This window comes from Staurois parvus, unplaced genomic scaffold (assembly GCF_062004578.1).
Source record: "Staurois parvus isolate SC_StPar_1 unplaced genomic scaffold, SC_StPar_1.0 ptg000449l, whole genome shotgun sequence".
Taxonomy (NCBI): Eukaryota; Metazoa; Chordata; class Amphibia; order Anura; family Ranidae; genus Staurois; species Staurois parvus.
In genome coordinates this window covers 6,980,208-7,000,346 of record NW_028318245.1, presented here as the reverse complement: position 1 = coordinate 7,000,346, position 20,139 = coordinate 6,980,208, and the positions used below count along the sequence as shown (strand labels likewise).

General features: G+C 48.0%; 1 protein-coding gene across 1 annotated transcript; it reads right to left on the bottom strand.

The window, feature by feature from the left end:
• Positions 1–211: 211 nt before the first annotated feature.
• On the bottom strand, positions 212–19,761 carry LOC149453501 (uncharacterized). The gene is made up of 10 exons (XM_089688653.1): positions 19,611–19,761; positions 19,274–19,410; positions 18,662–18,853; positions 18,470–18,575; positions 13,612–15,390; positions 7,973–8,028; positions 5,184–5,252; positions 4,383–4,520; positions 4,173–4,296; positions 212–2,164 (listed from the first exon to the last, which is right to left on the bottom strand). The coding sequence occupies exons 2-10, from the start codon at positions 19,391–19,393 to the stop codon at positions 522–524; spliced, it is 4,227 nt and encodes a 1,408-aa protein (XP_089544779.1). The 5' UTR covers positions 19,394–19,410; positions 19,611–19,761; the 3' UTR covers positions 212–521.
• Positions 19,762–20,139: the final 378 nt, after the last annotated feature.

Below are 20,139 nucleotides of genomic sequence, written 5' to 3'. Positions count from 1 at the left end.
TCAGGCACTACGTGTAATAAGGATGAGGTATGGCATGTGTATAGAGGCATCAGGCACTGTGTGTAATAAGGATGAGGTATGGCATGTGTATAGAGACATCAGGCACTGTGTGTAAAAGAGAAGGAAGAGGAATTGCAAGTAACAGAGAGACAGTGAGACACTGCATGTAACATTTGTGTAAAGGTCAGTTACAACACAATGAAAACTGCACTTTTTCCTCAAGGTTTTTATTGATGTATGAAGACACCACATTTTGTTCTTTCCCAATCTATTTTCGGATGGAAAACTTTACTCAACAAAGTTTTTTTGTACATTGCAATATCACACCAATGACTCACTGCTGGCAAGACTTCTAAAATCAATGGTCACCTTGGCCGGTGTCCCTTCTGATCCCTCTGGCTAATAATAACCTTCATGCTTTGTATTTAGGGGTTTTAGGGTTTATTTTAGATTTCTACTTTATTTGTGAAGGTGAGGTGGACATGGGATAGCCATTAAAGAGGGAAGAGGGGGATAAAGGGTTAACTCCTGCAGTGGGTTTCCTGACTGGTTTTGGGAGTCTCTGACGAGTGAAGTTTCTGGTGCTGAACAAGGTGATAACTGCGGGTGAAGCCTTTCCCGCACTCAGAACAAACATAAGGCCGTTCTCCGGTATGTGTTCGCTGGTGGCTGGTCAGGGACGACTTCAAAGAAAAGGATTTCCCACAATCTGAACATGCATAAGGCTTCTCCCCTGAATGGATTCTCTGATGGGAACGGCGGTTGGTGCTACTGGAAAAACACTTCCCACACACTGCGCAAGCGTAAGGCCGTTCCCCGGTGTGAGTTCGTTGGTGGCTGACCACCATTGACTTCCGACTGAAGGATCTTCCGCACTCCGAACAGGAGAATGGCTTCTCCCCGGTGTGAGACTGCATGTGTTTCATGAGCGACGACTTCTGGGCGAAACACTTCCCGCAGTCCTGGCACGGGAACGGCTTTTCCCCAGTGTGAACGCGCAGGTGGACCACCAGCGTTGACTTTTGTTGAAAGGACTTGGCGCATTCGGGGCAGGAGTACGGTTTTACGCTTCGGTGGATTCGCTGGTGTCTTACCAGGTTCTTCTGCTTGCTGAAAAACTTCCCGCAGGCCGAGCAGGACAGGGAATGGGGCCCTTTGTACATCATGCGGTGTTTAAAGAATTCGGAGCCGCTGGTGAAGACGCTTTCACACCCATCACAGCTGAAAGTCTTAGTCTCCAAGCTTTGTGACGGGGGCCGGGATGGACAGGAAGGTGGAGTTACACTTTTAGTCCCACTCCCGTACATTATGAAGGAACTTCCTGTTCCTTTCTCTACGCTCTTGTCTTCGTCCCAGGAGTCAGTCTGTGTTTTGTGTTCCCGACGAAATCCAACTTCTGAAAAGAACTTCTTTTTATTAGGAAACGAAAAATGATCCACCTCAACCGACTCCTCCTTAATGTGAGCAAACGAGGCGAGTCTCTCTGTCTTGGGGACATTCCTATGTTGAGATGATGGACAGGCTGCCTGAATCGTTCTTTTAGTCCCATTCCTGCACATTATATAGGAGCTTCCCGTTCCTTTCCGTACACTCCCGTCATCAATATGAGTTTTTTGTTCCAGAGGATTTCCAACTTTTGAAAATAATTTTTCTTTAACAGGAAAATGTAAATGGTCAATCTCAACATCGGCCAAGCCCAAGTCTTCCTTAATGCGAGTAAACGGCGCAAGTCTCCCTGTCCCAGAGATGTTTTGGGATGATGGGCAAGCAGATTGAAGAATTCCTTTAGTTCCCTTCCAGCACATTTTATAGAAATCTCCATTTCCTTCCTGCACACTGACATCCTTGACTTGGGAGTCAACCGGTATTTTAAGTTCCAGTGGATCTTCATCTTCTGAAAATAGTCCCCCCTTAGAATGAAACCGTTTGCCTATCTCAAGCTCGTCTTTGGCCAACTCCTCTTTAATGGGAGTAGACCATGAATGTATCTTAGCCCTGGGGCAATTCTCATGGTGAGATGATGGTAGACTCCCACAGTGTCCTCCCAGTAGACCTCTTTCCTCCATACAGTATACCTCTATATTAACACCCCCGACCTCTACAGAGCCCAACTCCTCTTTTAGAGCGTTGTCGGTTTGAAGGTCCTCGACTCCTTCAGATAAATCTGAAAAATGTAAATAAGTTTTAGTTGCAGAATTTCTCCTCATTGGTCTAAACTTTATTTCTTGCTTTCATAAATGTAAATCAATGGCTCATTGCTCAAACATGACCATAATATTCATGCTTGACAACAGATTGTCAGTAAAGTTGGGTGTGTCTTTGCGTGAATGCCGTCTAGCTCAGATTACAGATGTGCACAGATATCTTTGTGACAGAATGGTGTTTCTTTAAGGTTTCCCAACCTGTGGTCCTTTGGTGCTTGTTGTGTGGCCCAGCAGAACAAGTCCATAGTGGGTGTGGAAGCATTGATTTCTAAAGGGATCGTGAGGGCAGCAATCTCCCAGTGGTCTCATGTAACAGGTCAGTACTCTCTGACCATCACCTACAGCGTCCACAGTGTTTGTCTTCTGTAGTAATACATATGGATAATATTATGTGTGGCCCTTTGGTGATGTCGGCCCCCTATCTCTTGTACACTATATTGCCAAAAGTATTGGGCCAGCCCTCCAAATCATGTGATTCAGGTGTTCCGATCCCCTCCATATCATGTGATTCAGGTGCTCCAATCGCCTCCATGGCCACAGGTGTATAAAATCAAGCCCCTAGGCATGCAGACTGCTTCTACAAACATTGGTGAAAGAATGGGTCGCTCTCAGGAGCTCAGTGACTCCAAGCGTGGTCCCGTGATAGGGGGTCACCTGTGCAATAAGTCCATCCGTGACATTTCCTGGCTACTAAATATTCCACGCTCAACTGTTAGTGGGATTATAACAAAGTGGAAGCAACTGGGAACAACAGCCACTCAGCCACCATGTGGTAGGCCACGTGACATGACAGAGCGGGGTCAGCGCATGCTGAAGCGCACAGTGCGCAGAAGTCGCCAACTGTCTGCAGAGTCAATAGCTAAAGACCTCCAAACTTGGTGTGGCCTTCAGATGAGCCCAACATCAGTGCGTAGAGAGCTTCATGGAATGGGTTTCCATGGCCGAGCAGCTGCATCCAAGCCTTCCATCACCAAGTGCAATGCAAAGCGTCGGATGCCGTGGTGTAAAGCACGCCATCACTGTACTCTAGAGCAGTGGAGACGTGTTCTCAGGAGTGACTAATCATGCTTCTCTGTCTGGCAATCTGATGGATGTGTCTGGGTTTGGCGGTTGCCAGGAGAACGGTACTTGTCTGACTGCATTTTGCCAAGTGTAAAGTTTGGTGGAGGGGGATTATGGTGTGGGGTTGTTTTTCAGGGGTTGGGCTTGGCCCCCTAGTTCCAGTGAAGGAAACTCCTAATACGTCAGCATAAAAAGACAATTTTTGACAATTTCATGCTCCCAACTTTGTGGGAAGAGTTTGGGGATGGCCCCTTTCTGTTCCAACATGACTGTGCACCAGTGCACAAAGCAAGGTCCATAAAGACATGAAGGAGCCAGTTTGGGGTGGAGGATCTTGACTGGCCTGCACAGAGTCCTGACCAAAACCCCATAGAACACCTTTGGGATGAATTAGAGCGGAGTCTGCGAGCCAGGCCTCCTCCCCCGACATCAGTGCCTGACCTCACAAATGTGCTTCTGGAAGAATGGTCAAACCTTCCCATAGACACCCTCCTAAACCTTGTGGACGGCTTTCCCAGGAGAGTTGAAGCTGTTATAGCTGCAAAGGGCAGAACCCTACGGAATAAGACTGGGAGGCCATTAAAGTCCATGTGCGTGGAAGGCCAGCGGCCCAATACTTTTGGCAATATAGTGTACCTTGACCACCACTTATCTAGGCTCACTGTACTGTGCTGAATGACTTTTGTAAGCTTTTGTGGTTCCAAGTACAGAATGGGACTACAAATGAATAACAAATAATTACTGATTGAAAAGCTTCATGAAAAGTTAGTGGGATATCAGAAGATGGTCATACTAAAGCCACCAACTCCACATGCAGATGACCTGATCCATTATGACAACTACCATCTAGAGCCTATGCTCTATCCAACTCCATATGGATAATAAAGAAAATATACTAGAACATACCTGGTGATGTGAGGGGCGTCCGGTTCTCCATCATGACGTCCTTGTAGAGGTCCTTGTGTCCTTCTAAATACTCCCACTCCTCCATGGAGAAATAGACAGTGACATCCTGACACCTTATAGGAACCTGACACACACAATGATACAGTCACCATCAAGACACATCCCTTGTCTGTTACTGGAGAATATCCCAGAATTCCCGGCACCGCTCACCTCTCCCGTTAGCAGCTCAATGATCTTCTGGATACCTTCTAGGATCTTGACATTGTTCTTTACAGTTCTCTTCTTGATTGGGTTCTGGACTTTCACCATCCTGCCAGGATCACTGGTGTTTGCTTTAGGTACATAAACCTAATTAAAAGGGGAAAGTTCTGACAAGTCAAGATCTCACCTATCCGGTCAGGTTCGTGTTTTATTAATAGAGATAAGAGTGACGTCATGTGACCTCCCAGAATCCTCCTCACCTCTCCGGTTAGGTCAGTGTTTTATTAATAGAGATAAGAGTGATGTCATGTGACCTCCCAGAACCCCCACACCTCTCCAGCCAGGTCGGTGTTTTATTCATAGAGATGAGAGTGATGTCATGTGACCTCCCAGAATTCTCCTCACCTCTTCAGTCAGGTCTGTGTTTTATTAATAGAGATAAGAGTGCTGTCATGTGACCTCCCAGAATCCCCCACACCTCTCCGGTCAGGTCTGTGTTTTATTAATAGAGATAAGAGTGATGTCATGTGACCTCCCAGAATCCTCCTCACCTCTCCGGACAGGTCTGTGTTTTATTAATAGAGATAAGAGTGACATCATGTGACCTCCCAGAATCCACCTCACCTCTCCAGTCAGCAGGTAGATGACCTCTAACGTAAGGTTTAATATTTTCCCAGTCACGTCATTCTGGTCCATCTCCATTTTCATGGGTCAGTCAGCACAGCTGCAGCCAGTATGTTTCTGAGATTATGGATAAGGCTCCTGTCAGCTCAAGAATTCAAAGAAAATGGGAAATGTAATCATACTTACCGTAACTTTCATATACTGGTGCCAATTTATGACGGTATATATGTGGAAGTAGCCCTCTCCACTAACAACCTACAGGGACAGTGCATAGCTATGTGTTTGTGTTTCCTGTAAAATGCTACGAACGATCTGGGTGGGTCTTTTATGCTTCCATGGAAAGTTTGACATACATATGACAGATCTTTTCATCTTCCTGTTGCCAACATGGCAGCATGCATGTGGAAAACCCATAAATAGATACAAGGTAAGGTATGCTTAGGCAAATTTATTACAAGAGGACAGAGATGATGCTATAGTTTTCCTGAGAAAATCTGCCATAGTAAGAATTGATGGAGATATCTGGAGATATTGCCGAAAGGTGTCATTAGAGGACCAGTTGGCTGATCTACAAATGGTTTCCATTGACACCCCCCGCAGACACTGCCCAAGAGTTACGTCTTGTTGGTATGCTGTACTTACTTTTCATGGTTCCAGGCTTGCTACCTTAGAGGCCCTCTAGTACGAGAGATGTGGGACTTCCAGGTCACAGGAACAGCATCAACCATCCTAGAACTTAACAGCCCTGAAATCTGTCACCTGAATAGTTCAGCAGGGTACTTCACCAAGCAGACAAGCAAGTAGCTCTCAGAAGCTTACATCCAAGCCTTCCAGAATGACATACCATGATGTTATTGTAGGAGCAGATGCTTCCTTCCATTGATGGCTACAGAAGGAATTATGTTTTAATCTTTCCAATCTTCTGAAAGATTCCATAGTCAGCAAGTATGCCTTCAAAGACCTGGACACATCAAGATCATTAGGCTGCTGCGCCTGGCTGGTCTCCAAAGAAAGGAGGGTCCATACTTGCTCAAGATGGTAAGAGGAGGTGACTTTGGGCACAAAACATGTGATATGACTTTCCAGAAAGCAGTTTATGTACGGAGGCAGATACCCCTGTGCATGGAGTTCTGATATTTTTCTGATCAAGGTGATTGCTACTAAATAAGCTTTTAAGGTTAGCTTGCAGAGTGCCACTTCCTCCAGTGGGGTAATAGGCTGACTGGCAAGTACATTAAGACCCCTTGACAGCTCCCACTGAGGAAACAGGTTTTTAGAAGGAGTCCAGGTTCTCAATATTGCTTTAAGAAACTGACATAAAAGAGGGTTGGAAGCCCATCTTTGACCAGTAGGTTCCAAAAGAATTGAGACTTGGACTTTGATAGACTTGAGGCTCAGGCTAAAGGTAACTTCTGTGAAAACCCAGCAGCTGTTCAGTCACTGGTGAAGTGGGTCTATCCCCTTTTCAGTGGCAAATACCAAGAACCCAGCCCCAATAAGGTGATAAATGGTAACTCTTGACAATTCTTTGTCGTAAGGTGTTAATCACTTGTGGAGCTCAACCTCCTCTCAATCTTCATACCTTCAGAGCCAAATGCTCCAGATTTGGGTTGAAAATTTTTGCTTGTGACAGGAGATGTAAGCTCCATGGTAGATCAGTGAAAAGGAAAAACCCAGCTTAAAGTCCTATGGCTGAATGAGGGCAGCCAACCCTTCTGCCCTGGAGAGGAAGATCTTGAAAAAAATCTCATTGTCTTGTGATTGTAGTGAAGGGGTCGATTTCTGGCATCCCCCAAACTCTGCAGATCAACCGGAACACCTCCTGCCTCGGAGACTGCTTGGTGTTGCTGATAATGTTCCTGGCCTGTACATTCCGGCAGTTGAAGAAAGTTGAAAAATAGTGCTGCCCTGGAAGGTGATGTAAGTGACCTGGTTCCTGGGCAGGCAGCTTCTACACCCCGGAGAATATCTATGGTCTCCTTAGCTTGTAGTGTAATGTAACAGAAAAGTAAACTGAACTTCCACACCACTGCTAAGAGGTCCAGATACAACTTTTTTCCAATAAAAGTCAGGGGGACAATCCAAAGAGTATCCAACGGTCCAGAATGCCACCTTGTCAGCAGGACAACCTGTGTTTATAATCACACTTGAAGTAACAGCAGTAATGGTCCAGTTCACCTCTAGTTCATTCACATTACACTCAACCAAGCCTTGAGGAAGGGTGCATTTTAGGGCCCCCAAAACACTGCAAATACTCGTTAGACTGTCCCCTGTACATTCTGGAAGGCTGGGATGTAAGCTTCTGAGAGCTTCTTGGTTGTCTGCTTGGTGAAGTACCCTGCTGAACTATTCAGGTGACAGATTTCAGGGCTTTTAAGTTCTAGGATGTTTGGTACTATTCCTGTGACCTGGAAGTCCAACATCTCTCGTACTTTGCAGCCCTTGCAGTGATACAAGTGGTAGACCCTACCTGAGGGACTTTGAGTCAGGTTCTTGGGTTGGGTCCATCACCATACTATTCCTGTTACCCGGAAGTCCCACGTCTCTCATACTTTGCAGCCCTTGCAGTGATACAAGTGGTAGAACCTACCTGAGGGACTTCAAGTCAGGTTCTTAGCTTGGGTCCACCACCATAAATTGCTCCTCAACCATTAAAAAACTGATGGTGGATGCCCTCTTGGACATTTGTTTAGAGATCTCCTATCCCTGTGTCTGCCACCCTCCCCTACAGCCAATTTGCAGAGCTTGCCCAAATCCAAGACAGCCACCAGAGAGGTAATTGTGCACTGGACTTGCTCTAATAGCCACAATATTTTCAAGAATTACGTCTATTCCACAATGGCCTCCAGAATGTAGCGTGGTCATGGCCAGGGAAAAACACACATGGAATTAAAAATGGTGGCACAATAATCAGAACTCTTTCGGGGAGCATGAAACTGAAAATCGCAAAAGGATCCACAGACAGCGTCCCCTACCATACTGGAATATTTAGGACCTAAGGTGAGGGTCTTCAATGTACGAGAGGCTGTACCTATGTGGACAATTACCAAAGGTAGCAGGTCAATGATTTTTCTTTCGATCACATCGGCTGTGAGTCCTGGAGGACCAAGTATAGGGATTGGGCTGTTGTGAGGGTTCAAACACTTTATAGTCATGCTCCGTCCCCGTGGGTTGGGATTGGCGGGACTACTACCACAAGCATGCTGCCATGGATTGGAGCCAGGAAATCAACATTTTTTTCTTGCAGGATATTTCAACAAAAAGAATAAAAATGTAAAAATAAAAATCAGCTTCTGCATTTAAGGGTGATATATTGATAGAGAATTACACTAAAGGGCAATGATAATAAATGACAATTCCAGTCTATAAGAGACACAAAATAAAGAATTCAACTTACCACAATAAACAGTCTTCCAAATCTGAAACTAGTCCCGCCCACTTCCAGAAATGCTTCCTTTTTTTTGTGCGTTCCAGCTCCCTGTAGGATTCTTCCATGCGTTCCATGCGTATGTTCTAGCTTGTTGCTGCCATCTAGCAGTGAGATTTGTGAACAGCGTGGTTTTTTACTACAAGATTTTTTTCTGAGGACTTGCACGCTATCTGGTGTCTGGTGTTCAGGAATTAGGGCACCCTGATAAAAGGGGGGACTTTGATTGGGACCCTGATGTAAGGGAGGGCTCTGATGAGGATGATATAAGGAGGGGGGGGGGCTTTGATAGGGGTCTCAATGTAACAGGGACTCTGATGGGGATCCTGATGTAAGGGAGGACTTTTCTGTTGATGTACAGGGGAATTCTGCGGACCAAGATGTAAGGGGGAACTCTGAGGACTATGATATGAGGTGGGGGTCTGGTGAGAGACCACCTTACATCCGAGTTCCCTCTTTAACACCAGAGTCCGCAGCATTTCCCTTTTCATTACAGTCTGCAGCATTCCCCTTTACTAACTGTTGTAGAGAACTCTACTACAGTTTATATCGAGCTTCCCCAGCTTTGTGTTAGAGCTGCACAACCTTTCATTGGCCTTGGACGAACTTCCATATATCTTAGTATATATTAGTTTATCGGCCCTCTACTGATCTGGGTCCCTGAGGGCAGGAGGTGTTGTATCACTGCATTCCCCTTTACATCAGGGTACACAGAGTTCCCCCTTGCACTGTAAAGGGAAATCCTGCAGACTCTGATGTAAGGGGGAACTCTGTGGACTATTTATGTAAGGAACGGGGACTCTGGTGACCAGAGACCCCCTTACATCAGAGTTCCCCTTTACATCACAGTCTGCAGGTTTCTACTCTACATCAAGGTTCACAGTGTTCCCCTTTACATCAGGGTCTGCAGAGTTCCCCCTTACACTGACTCTGCTGTAAAGGGGAACTCTGTGGACTCTGACGTAAGGGAGAATTTTGTGGACTGTGATATAAAGGGGAACTCTGTGGACTCTGATGTAAGGGAGAATTTTGTGGACTGTGATATAAAGGGGAACTCTGTGGACTCTGATGTAAGGGAGAATTTTGTGGACTGTGATATAAAGGGGAACTCTGTGGATTCTGATGTAAAAGGGAACTCGGATGTAAAGGGGAACTCAGTGGAGTCTAATGTAAGGAGGAACTCTGTGGACTGTGATATAAAGGGGAGCTCTGTGGATTCTTGTCAGAGATTCCCTTTACACCAGAGTCCACAGCATTCCTCTTCACATCAGAGTTCTCCTTTACACCAGGGTCCCCAGAGTGGTCATGCAATGCTGCACCCAAATTAAATTTATGTTCTTTCTTCCCCACAAATAGAGCTTTCTTTCGGTGGTATTTGATCCCCTCTGCGTTTATTTTTTGCGCTATAATAAAAAAAAAAACAATTTTGAGGGAAAAAAAACTATATTTTTGACTTTTTGCTATTAAAAATGTCCAGTAAAAATTTTTTAAAAGATCAAATTTCATCATAAATTTCGGCCAGAATGTATTCTGCTCCATGTCTTTGCTAAAAAAAAAATCCCAATACGTGTAAATTAATTGGTTTACTTGACAGTTATAGCGTTTACAAATGGCTGTATCGGTATAGATACTATTTTGTTTTTTTTTTAATTTTTATTAGTAATGGCGGCGATCAGCGACTTATAGCGGGACTGCGGCGGGCATTCTGACACGGGGGGGGGGGGAACTGACTTGGTGTCACTGACATCCCCAGTGGCACCAAAAGAGTGATCAGTGCTAATAAAAAGCACTGACACCGTACTAATGGCACTGGGCAGGAAGGGGTTAACATGGGGGGCGATCAAAGGGTTAACGGCGTGCTGTGTTTTACTGTGTAGGCATGCTGCTTTGTATGGCTGTGCTATGCAGAGCCATACAAAGCAGTGTGCATGAGCTGACAGGGAAGAGATCTGTATTGTTTAGAAACAGCTCTCCCCCCCCATCGGAGAGGCTCAGCAATCACCGGGCGCCAGTGACTGATCACCGGCCGGGACCCGGTCATTGACAGCTGAGGCCGCCAATGGCAGCGCGGGTAAGGCGCACGCGCGCCGCCCTGCCCGGAATGCAAAATCACATCTATCTGTCAGTAAATTTTTTTCTGTGTCCTGTCAGTAATTCAGTCATTTTCACTTCGGGAGGTTGGCAACCCTCCTTGCCCCCCAACGCAGCTACCGCAGAAGTATGTACTGTACATGGACAGTGGCGGTGCTTAGATGCAACAAAGAACGAAAATAATGGGAGCAGCAGGATTTTATTCGTGATATCTGATGCACAGACAGCGGCAAACTCAATTTTGAGGTCACAGGTTGAAATCAGAATTCCAGGCAAACAGCTGAATACACAGATTAAAAAAAAAAAAACATACGGGAGCCGTTTTACCTGCCAAAGGATTTATATCCCTGTCCATCCAGTCCTGAGATTTACACAGCTCCGCCAGGGCTGCTGTTAGAAAGCACAGGGCCCCATACAGCCAACTGCAAAAAAAACCCACAGCTTACTATACTGCAGCTCTGAATGCAGTGAGTGATCGGTACTGATCGCTCACTGTGTTCATTCAGGAAAGGAAGGGGCTGGTAAATGGGATGTATTTACTGGAACCTTTCCCCCACTCTCCATCCTGAAGGATCCTATTGCCCGAGTGCCTGCAGCTGCCGGTGGAAAGGAAAGGAGGGAAGCTGGCAGCACTGTGGGGGCAGGGGCACACAGGGGGAGGCCAAAGGATTTATATCCCTGTCCATCCAGTCCTGAGATTTACACAGCTCTGTTAGGGCTGCTGTTAGAAACCACGGGGCCCCATACAGCCAACCTCACAGGCCTCCTTCCCTCGCAAAAAACCCCCCCACAGCTTACTATACTGCAGTTCTGAATGAACGCAGCGAGTGATTGGTACTGATCGCTCACTGTGTTCATTCAGGAAAGGAAGGGCCTGGTAAATGGGACGTATTTACTGGAACCTTTCCCCCACTCTCCATCCTAAAGGATCCTATTGTCCTAGTGCCAGCAGCTGCGAGTGGAAAGAAAGGAGGGAAGCTGGCAGCACTGTGGTGGTAGGGGCACACAGGGGGGCCAAAGGATTTATATCCCTGTCCATCCAGTCCTGAGATTTACACAGCTCCACTAGAAACCACGGGGCCCCATACAGCCAACCTGACAGGCCCCCTTCCCCCGTAAAAAAAACAAAACGCCCCACAGCTTACTATACTGCAGTTCTGAATGAATGCAGCAAGTGATCGTTACTGATCGCGCACTGTGTTCATTCAGGAAAGGAAAGGGGCTGGTAAATAGGACATATTTACTGGAACCTTTCCCCATTTTCCATCCTGAAAGATCCTATTGTCTGCAGCGGCCGATGGAAAGGAAATTAGGGAAGCTGGCAGCACTGTGGGGGTGGGGTCACTCGGGGGGGCCAAAGGATTTATATCTCTGTCCATCCAGTCCTGAGATTTACACAGCTCCGTTAGGGATGCTGTTAGAAACCATGGGGCCCCATACAGCCAACCTGACAGGCCCCCTTCCCCCACAAAAAAAAAACAAAACCACAGCTTACTATACTGCAGTTCTGAATGAATGCAGTGAGCGATCGGTACTGATCGCTCACTGTGTTCATTCAGGAAAGCAAGGGGCTGGTAAATGGGATGTATTTACTGGAACCTTTCCCGCACTCTCCATCCTGAAGGACCCTATTGTCCGAGTGCCTGCAGTGGCAGCACTGTGGGGGAGGGGGCACACGGGGGGGGCTGGGTAGCAGGGGGAAATGTATGGTGCGTAAGGCGGGTGATGTGCGGGCAGTTACTGGAACCTTTCCCCACTCTCCATCCTGAAGGATCCTATTGCCTGCAGCGGCTGGTGGAAAGGAAAGGAGCGAAACTGGCAGCACTGTGGGGGAGGGGGCACACGGGGGGGGCCTGGGCAGCAGGGGGAAATGTATGGTGCACAAGGTGGGTGATGTGAGGGGCAATTACTGTAACCTTTCCCGCACTCTCCATCCTGAAGGATCCTATTGCTCTAGTGCCTGCAGCTGCTGGTGGAAAGGAAAGGAGGGAATCTGGCAGCACTGTGGGGGAGGGAGCAAGCGGGGGGACTGGGCAGAGGGGGGGGAAAGTATGGTGCACAGGGAAGGTGATGGGGGGCAATCACTGGAACCGATCCCCTGTACGGCTCCCTCTGCAGCAGGTGAAAGCCGACGGGAGGGAGAGGAGAAGGAGTCAGCTGCTGCAGAGGGAGCCGTACAGGGGATCGGTTCCAGCAATCGCCCCTAGGCTGTTCTGATCAACCTTCCAGCATACATCTGATTCACCCAGCTGCTTGGGGCCCCCCTGCTGGCCTGGGCTCCCTACAGGACTGATGGTACCCCCCCCTTTTCCATGACCCTTAGCTCCACCACACAGCATAGCTCCCTGTGCTGCTTCTCCTTCTCCCAGTCTGATTTCTGCTGCAAGAGGCTGGTATCGAAAAGGAGGCAGGGTGCTTTCCCAGAACGGAGGCGTGGCCTCACATCTGGGTGTTACCTAGGGCCGTCTCTATGCAAATTCAACCTGCCTAGGACCGCCCACTCCTCCGGACCTGACATCCATCCATTAGGGTGCATTGTATATTTGCACAACTCCTCCCAAGTGCTAACCCCACTGCTTGCATCAGGGCCGAGGGCTCTTACGGAAGGGTGCTGTGATGTTTTCAGATGGACCCCAGCCAGTCCCTCCCACCAGCCATGACCTGTCGGCATTGCATATAGAGGCACAGAGATCCGGTGAATACATCACTGGGTCTGAAATAAAGCATGTTGTGAATATGGAAATGTTTTATTTGATCTGTCTGGAGTTCAGCTTAAAAAAAAAAAACAACAAAGTCATCCAGTCACATGTTTACCGGTGAGCTGCACGCCCTTGCGAATGCTTAAAATGCTGACAGGAGGTGAGAGTATCCTGCTGCTCCTTCACTGGATGGGGGCGGGGAGATGACCAGGCTGTATTGCCTATCTGCAAGCATGGAAAAGTCAAGTCACTAAGCCAGCTCTGCTGACGGGGCTGTGTAAAACTCAGGACTGGATTGACAGTTATACCAAATCCTTTGGCAGGCAAAACTGTTCCCATGTATGTATTTCGACTGAACGTTCAAAACCATTGACATGGTCTTGATCGATAAATTAACTCTCCGATAGGTGGACTCTCCGGTGTCGCAGGAGGTTAGGACTGCGGGAAAAGCACTTCCCGCACTCGGGGCAAGAATAAGGCCGTTCCCCAGTGTGAGTTCTCCGATGGTTGACCAGCCCCCACTTATTAATAAAGGATTTCCCGCACTCTGCACACGTAAACGGCTTTTCTCCCAAATGGATTCTCTGGTGAACCCCGAGGTTAGCCCTATGGGTAAAACATTTCCCGCACTCCTTACAGGAATAAGGTCGCTCCCCGGTGTGAATTCGCTGATGGTAGATCAACAGTGACCTCTGGTAAAATGATTTCCCGCACTCTGAGCAGGTGTACGGCTTCTCTCCAGAATGGACTCTCTTGTGAACAGTCAGGTGGCCGCTCTGGGAATAACACTTCCCGCACTCTGAACAAGAATAGGGTTTCACCCCGGTGTGAGTTCTTTGGTGGCTTATCAGCAACGACTTCTGGGTGAAGGATTTCCCGCACTCTGTACAGGTGTATGGCTTCTCCCCTGTATGTATTCTCTTGTGAACACTCAGGTGTCCGCTATCGGAGAAACACTTCCCGCACTCTGAACAAGAATAGGATCTCAGTCCGGTGGGAGTTTTCTGATGGCTGATCAACAAAGGATTTTGAATGATGGGTTCAATAGAATCAGTAGATGAATAGGGCTTTCCCATGCAATGGAATCTCTGATGAGAGATGAGGAGCGAGTTACAGGCAAAACACTTCCCACACTCTGAACAAATATAGGATTTCACCCCCGTAGGAGTTCTTTGATGGCTGCCCAACAAAGGATTTTGACTGATGGGTTCGGTAGAATCTGAAGATGAATGGGGATTTTCCATGCAATGGGATTTCCGGTGAGAGATGAGGAGCGAGTTACAGGAAAAACATTTCCCGCACTCGATGCAGATGTAGGGCTCCTCCTCGGTAGTAGACTTCACAAAGGGCTGATTCTCTGTGTGACTTCGGTGCCGGGTAACAAGGCTGGAACTTCTGCTGAAATCGTTCCCACCCTCCGAACACAAGTATGCCTTCTCCTTGGCGTGAGACCCCAAGTGTTTCATGAGCATCGACCTCTGGTCGAAACACTTCCCGCACTCCTCGCAGGCAAAAGACCTCTCCTTAACATGAGTGCACTGGTGCTCTTCAAGCAGCGACTTCAACCTAAAAGACACCCCACACTTACAGCAGGTGTGCGGTTTTGATCTCGTATGGATCCGTTGACGTGACCCCTCAATGCCGAAAAACTCACCGCACTGCCAACCAGGCCCTTCGCACGTAGGCCGGTGTTGGAGGAAGTCGGCACTGCTGGTGAAGACGCTTCCGCACCCGTCACAGCTGTACGTCTTTGCTTCCGGGCTCTGCGATGGGCCGTCTGGTTTGACTGTTCTTTCGGATTCATCTCTGTTCTCATCGCCGGGTTCTTCTTCTTCAGTTGGTGGCTTTTCTTCTGGATGGTCTTCACTATCTGAGGACAGGTTCTCTTTAATATGAAAAGATAAATGGTTTGTCTCGGGAGTAGCCAAGTCTGACCCCTCTGTATTGTATTGAGTAAACGGCGTTCGTCTCGGTGCATCACAGACGTCTACGTAGGAAGAAGATGGGGGCATGGCAAAGTTTGGACCTTCAAGGTGACCTTCTTCCTCCATTATGACCTTCATATAGTCCACATCCATCCCTACACCTTCGTTCACAAGTCCTTCTTCCTCAAAATAGTCCGATTCCTCCTTTATAGCACCACATGTCTCCAGCATCTTGGCTCCTTCAGATAAATCTGGTAAATAAAAGTACATTTTGGTTCAAATATTTGGAGCAGCGATATTAAAGTGTTACTAAACCACCGCAGTACAATCAGTCTGTAGATGCAGCAAAGCATGCTGGGTATACTCACTGTGGAACCTAAGGGGTTAATCCTCTGCATTGTGTTTGACCCTGTGTTCTCTGATACTTCCCTTCTTCCAGTGCCCCCCCTCTTATCTCTTGATAAGACATATCGGGTGGACACACTCTGCACATGCTCAGTTTGGTGTGTATTGCTAGAGAGGTTTTTTTTTTTTTCTTTCTTGGGAGGGTACATGGGATCAGCACAGGGCCAATCAGCACTGTCCAGATAGAGGGTCAGGGGTTCTGCATCTTCCTTGAGCAGAAAGAACACACCTCCTACAATCTTTAACCAGTGCTCTGCTGGACACTGATAGAAGTCACAAGACTGATATATACTGCTGATGAGAAAAGGTATTTAGCAGTTTATATTTACTAAGACTGTGGAAGACTAGATATAGTGAATGTGGGGTTCGGGGAGACCGGATATAGTGAATGCAGGGTCTGGGGAGAGCGGATATAGTGAATGTAGGGTCCGGGAAGAGCGGATATAGTGAATGCGGGGTCCAGGGAGAGCGGATATAGTGAATGCAGGGTCCGGGGAGAGCGGATATAGTGAATGCAGGGTCCGGGGACAGCGGATATAGTGAATGCGGGGTCCGGAGGCAGCGGATATAGTGAATGCGGGGTCCGGGGACAGCGGATATAGTGAATGCGGGGTCCGGGGACAGCGGATATAGTGAATGCGGGGTCCGGGGACAGCGGATATAGTGAATGCGGGGTCCGGAGGCAGCGGATATAATGAATGCGGGGTTCGGGGAGACCGGATATAGTGAATGCAGGGTCTGGGGAGAGCGGATATAGTGAATGCAGGGTCTGGGGAGAGCGGATATAGTGAATGCGGGGTCCGGGGAGAGCGGATATAGTGAATGCGGGGTCCGGGGAGAGCAGATATAAAGAATGCAGGGTCCGAGGAGAGCGGATATAGTGAATACAGGGTCCGGGGACAGCGGATATAGTGAATGCGGGGTCCGGGGAGAGCGTATATAGTGAATGCGGGGTCCGGGGAGAGCGGATATAGTGAATGCGGGGTCCGGGGACAGCGGATATAGTGAATGCGGGGTCCGGGGAGAGCAGATATAAAGAATGCAGGGTCCGAGGAGAGCGGATATAGTGAATACAGGGTCCGGGGAGAGCGGATATAGTGAATGCGGGGTCCGGGGAGAGCGGATATAGTGAATGCGGGGTCCGGGGAGAGCGGATATAGTGAATGCGGGGTCCGGGGAGAGCGGATATAGTGAATGCGGGGTCCGGGCAGAGCGGATATAGTGAATGCGGGGTCCGGGGAGAGCGGATATAGTGAATGCGGGGTCCGGGGAGAGCGGATATAGTGAATGCGGGGTCCGGGCAGAGCGGATATAGTGAATGCGGGGTCCGGGGACAGCGGATATAGTGAATGCGGGGTCCGGGGACAGCAGATATAGTGAATGCGGGGTCCGGGGACAGCGGATATAGTGAATGCGGGGTCCGGAGGCAGCGGATATAGTGAATGCGGGGTCCGGGGACAGCGGATATAGTGAATGCGGGGTCCGGGGGGAAGGGATATAGTGAATGCGGGGTCCGGGGGGAAGGGATATAGTGAATGCGGGGTCCGGGGAGAGCGGATATAGTGAATGCGGGGTCCGGGAAGAGCGGATATAGTGAATGCGGGGTCCGGGAGGAGCGGATATAGTGAATGCGGGGTCCGGGAGGAGCGGATATAGTGAATGCGGGGTCCGGGAAGAGCGGATATAGTGAATGCGGGGTCCGGGGAGAGCGGATATAGTGAATGCGGGGGCCGGGGCGAGCGGATATAGTGAATGCGGGGTCCGGGGCGAGCGGATATAGTGAATGCGGGGTCCGGGGCGAGCGGATATAGTGAATGCGGGGTCCGGGGCGAGCGGATATAGTGAATGCGGGGTCCGGGGAGAGCGGATATAGTGAATGCGGGGTCTGGGGAGAGCGGATATAGTGAATGCGGGGTCTGGGGAGAGCGGATATAGTGAATGCAGGGTCTGGGGAGAGCGGATATAGTGAATGCGGGGTCTGGGGAGAGGGGATATAGTGAATGCGGGGTCTGGGGAGAGCGGATATAGTGAATGCAGGGTCTGGGGAGAGCGGATATAGTGAATGCGGGGTCTGGGGAGAGGGGATATAGCGAAAGAGTCTGGTTCATTATAATCAGCTGGGGCACACTCTGTGTTCTGATGAGAAAAGTTGCAAGGTCTGCATCACTTTAGAGGTATTTAACCCTTGGGGAGTATATCAAGAAAACTGAATTTCCTATTGCAGGAAGCCTCGACTTCTGGAAAAATCAGAGAGCTGATCACATGAGCAAGAAACAGCATTTTTGGGAGCATTCTGTAGACCAATGGTTGCCATATTGTATTGACTTTGATTACAATGGCTGAAGACTGAAAATGGAAAGGTCATCAATGGACAGAATGGTTTGTGTTGCAATGTATACACTATATTTGTGGGGCAGTGCAGTGGCTAAATGGTTAGCCACTGCACCGCCTGCCTGGAGTTTGCATGTTCCTCCTGTTCATAGGTGGGTTTCCTCCGGGTACACCAGTTTCCTCCCACAATCCAAAGACATGCTTAGCTCCTGTCTAAATTGTCCCTGGTATGTGTATGTATGAATGTGAGTTAGGAACTTTAGACTGTACGCTCCTCGGGGGCAGGGACTGATGTGAATGTACAATATATATGTAAAGCGCTGCATAAATTGACGGCGCTATATAAGTACCTGAAATAAATAAATACTTTTTTTTATTTGCTTTCTCTTTATGAAAGTGGAGTGTTAAAGTCAAAACACAGAGTTTAACAGATGGCAAACTTGAGCACACACACTTGTTAGGCAAAAAAAAGTTCTATAGTACATACACTAAGTATTGGGCTGCCGGCCTTTCCACACACATGGACTTTAATGGCCTCCCAGTCTTAGTCACCACAATGGAAAAAAAGGTAAAAAAACATAAATGGTACCATACCAGGTGATGTGAGAGGTGGTGGGTTCTCCAACATGATGTCCTTCTGGAGATCCTTGTTTCCTTCTAAAGATTCCTCCATGGTGACCTCCTGACACCTTATAGGAACCTGACACACACAATGATACAGTCACCATCCAGACACATCCCTTGTCTGTTACTGGAGAATGTCCCAGAATTCCCGACACCGCTCACCTCTCCTGTCAGCAGATCAATGATCTTGCGGGTGACTTCTAGAATCTTCTTGTCGTTGTTTTTCTCCAATATCAGGCTGGGAAGTGGTGGCTCCACAATGGAACTCGGGTTTCTGCTCCATTTTCCTGACATAGTTGGATACAAGCCTTGTAAGAGACACTCAATGGACGCCATCTTCACCACTCCATATTTCTGCCAAGGAGAACAGGAAAAAAATTTAGACACGTGTAGCCTCCCAGAATGCTTCTTACCTCTCCGGTTAGGTCTATGTTTTATAAAGATAGGAGTGATGTCATGTGACCTCCCAGAACCCTCCTCACCTCTCCGGTCAGGTCTGTGTTTTATTAATAGAGATGAGAGTGATGTCATGTGACCTCCCACAATACTCCTCACCTGTCCGGTCAGGTCTGTGTTTTATTAATACAGATAAGAGTGATGTCATGTGACCTCCCAGAATCCTCTTCACCTCTCCGGTCAGGTCTGTGTTTTATTAATAGAGATGAGAGTGATGTCATGTGACCTCCCAGAATCCTTCTCACCTCTCCGGTCAGGTCTGTGTTTTATTAATAGAGATGAGAGTGATGTCATGTGACCTCCCAGAATCCTCCTCACCTCTCCAGTCAGCAGGCAGACAATCTCCAGGGTGAGGTCTAATATCGTCTCGGTCCTGTGACTCTGGTCGGCATCCATCCTGACCAGATCGGTCATTGAGTTTTCACTGTGCCGTGGCATTTCCAGGGACCAAACAGCTGAAAGATAAGAAAAATAAACACCTATTTTTTTCCATTAGGACATTCATTATAAAGGGATAATAAGAAAAGAAACCTCTGGATTGACAATATATGGGATACATTGATATATGGGTAGACTAAACAGTACTGAATAACAAATAAATAGCAGAAGGCTGTCTGGTGCATAATACACACACATTCACTGCGGATTCACTCACAAAACAACTGGAGCTCCAACACTTCCTGCTTGGATTCTGGCTTTTTTGTTTGTTCCACCAGACTTCCGGGTTCTTGCGTTCCATTCGGATTGTGCGTTCCACGTGTCTCTGTTGTTATTCGGCGCTGCCATCTAGCGGTGGTTATTGTGAACTGCGCGCTATTCTTTAGTAGGCTTTCTAGTGAGGACTCGCTCGCCCTCTGGTGTCCGTGCTTGAGAGCTGCAATTCACAGACTGCAATAGAGTACTAAAGGGTTGTCCTAGGCTTTTCATAGTTACACAGTCCGGAAAACCTGCCTCCACAGAACCCTAAACCCACAGTTTATCCATAAGAGGCAAGAAAAAACCCTCATAAAGCAATGTCCAATTTACTCCAACAGGGAAAAATAAATATTTCCTGATCCCCCTAGGCCAGCCTTCCTCAACCTTATTCCCCAGAGGAACCCTTCATATTGTTTTCAGGTCTCGGGGAACCCCTGCTAAAACCAATTTATTAGTGGTCAATGGGAAAACATCCCCTTACAATGGTG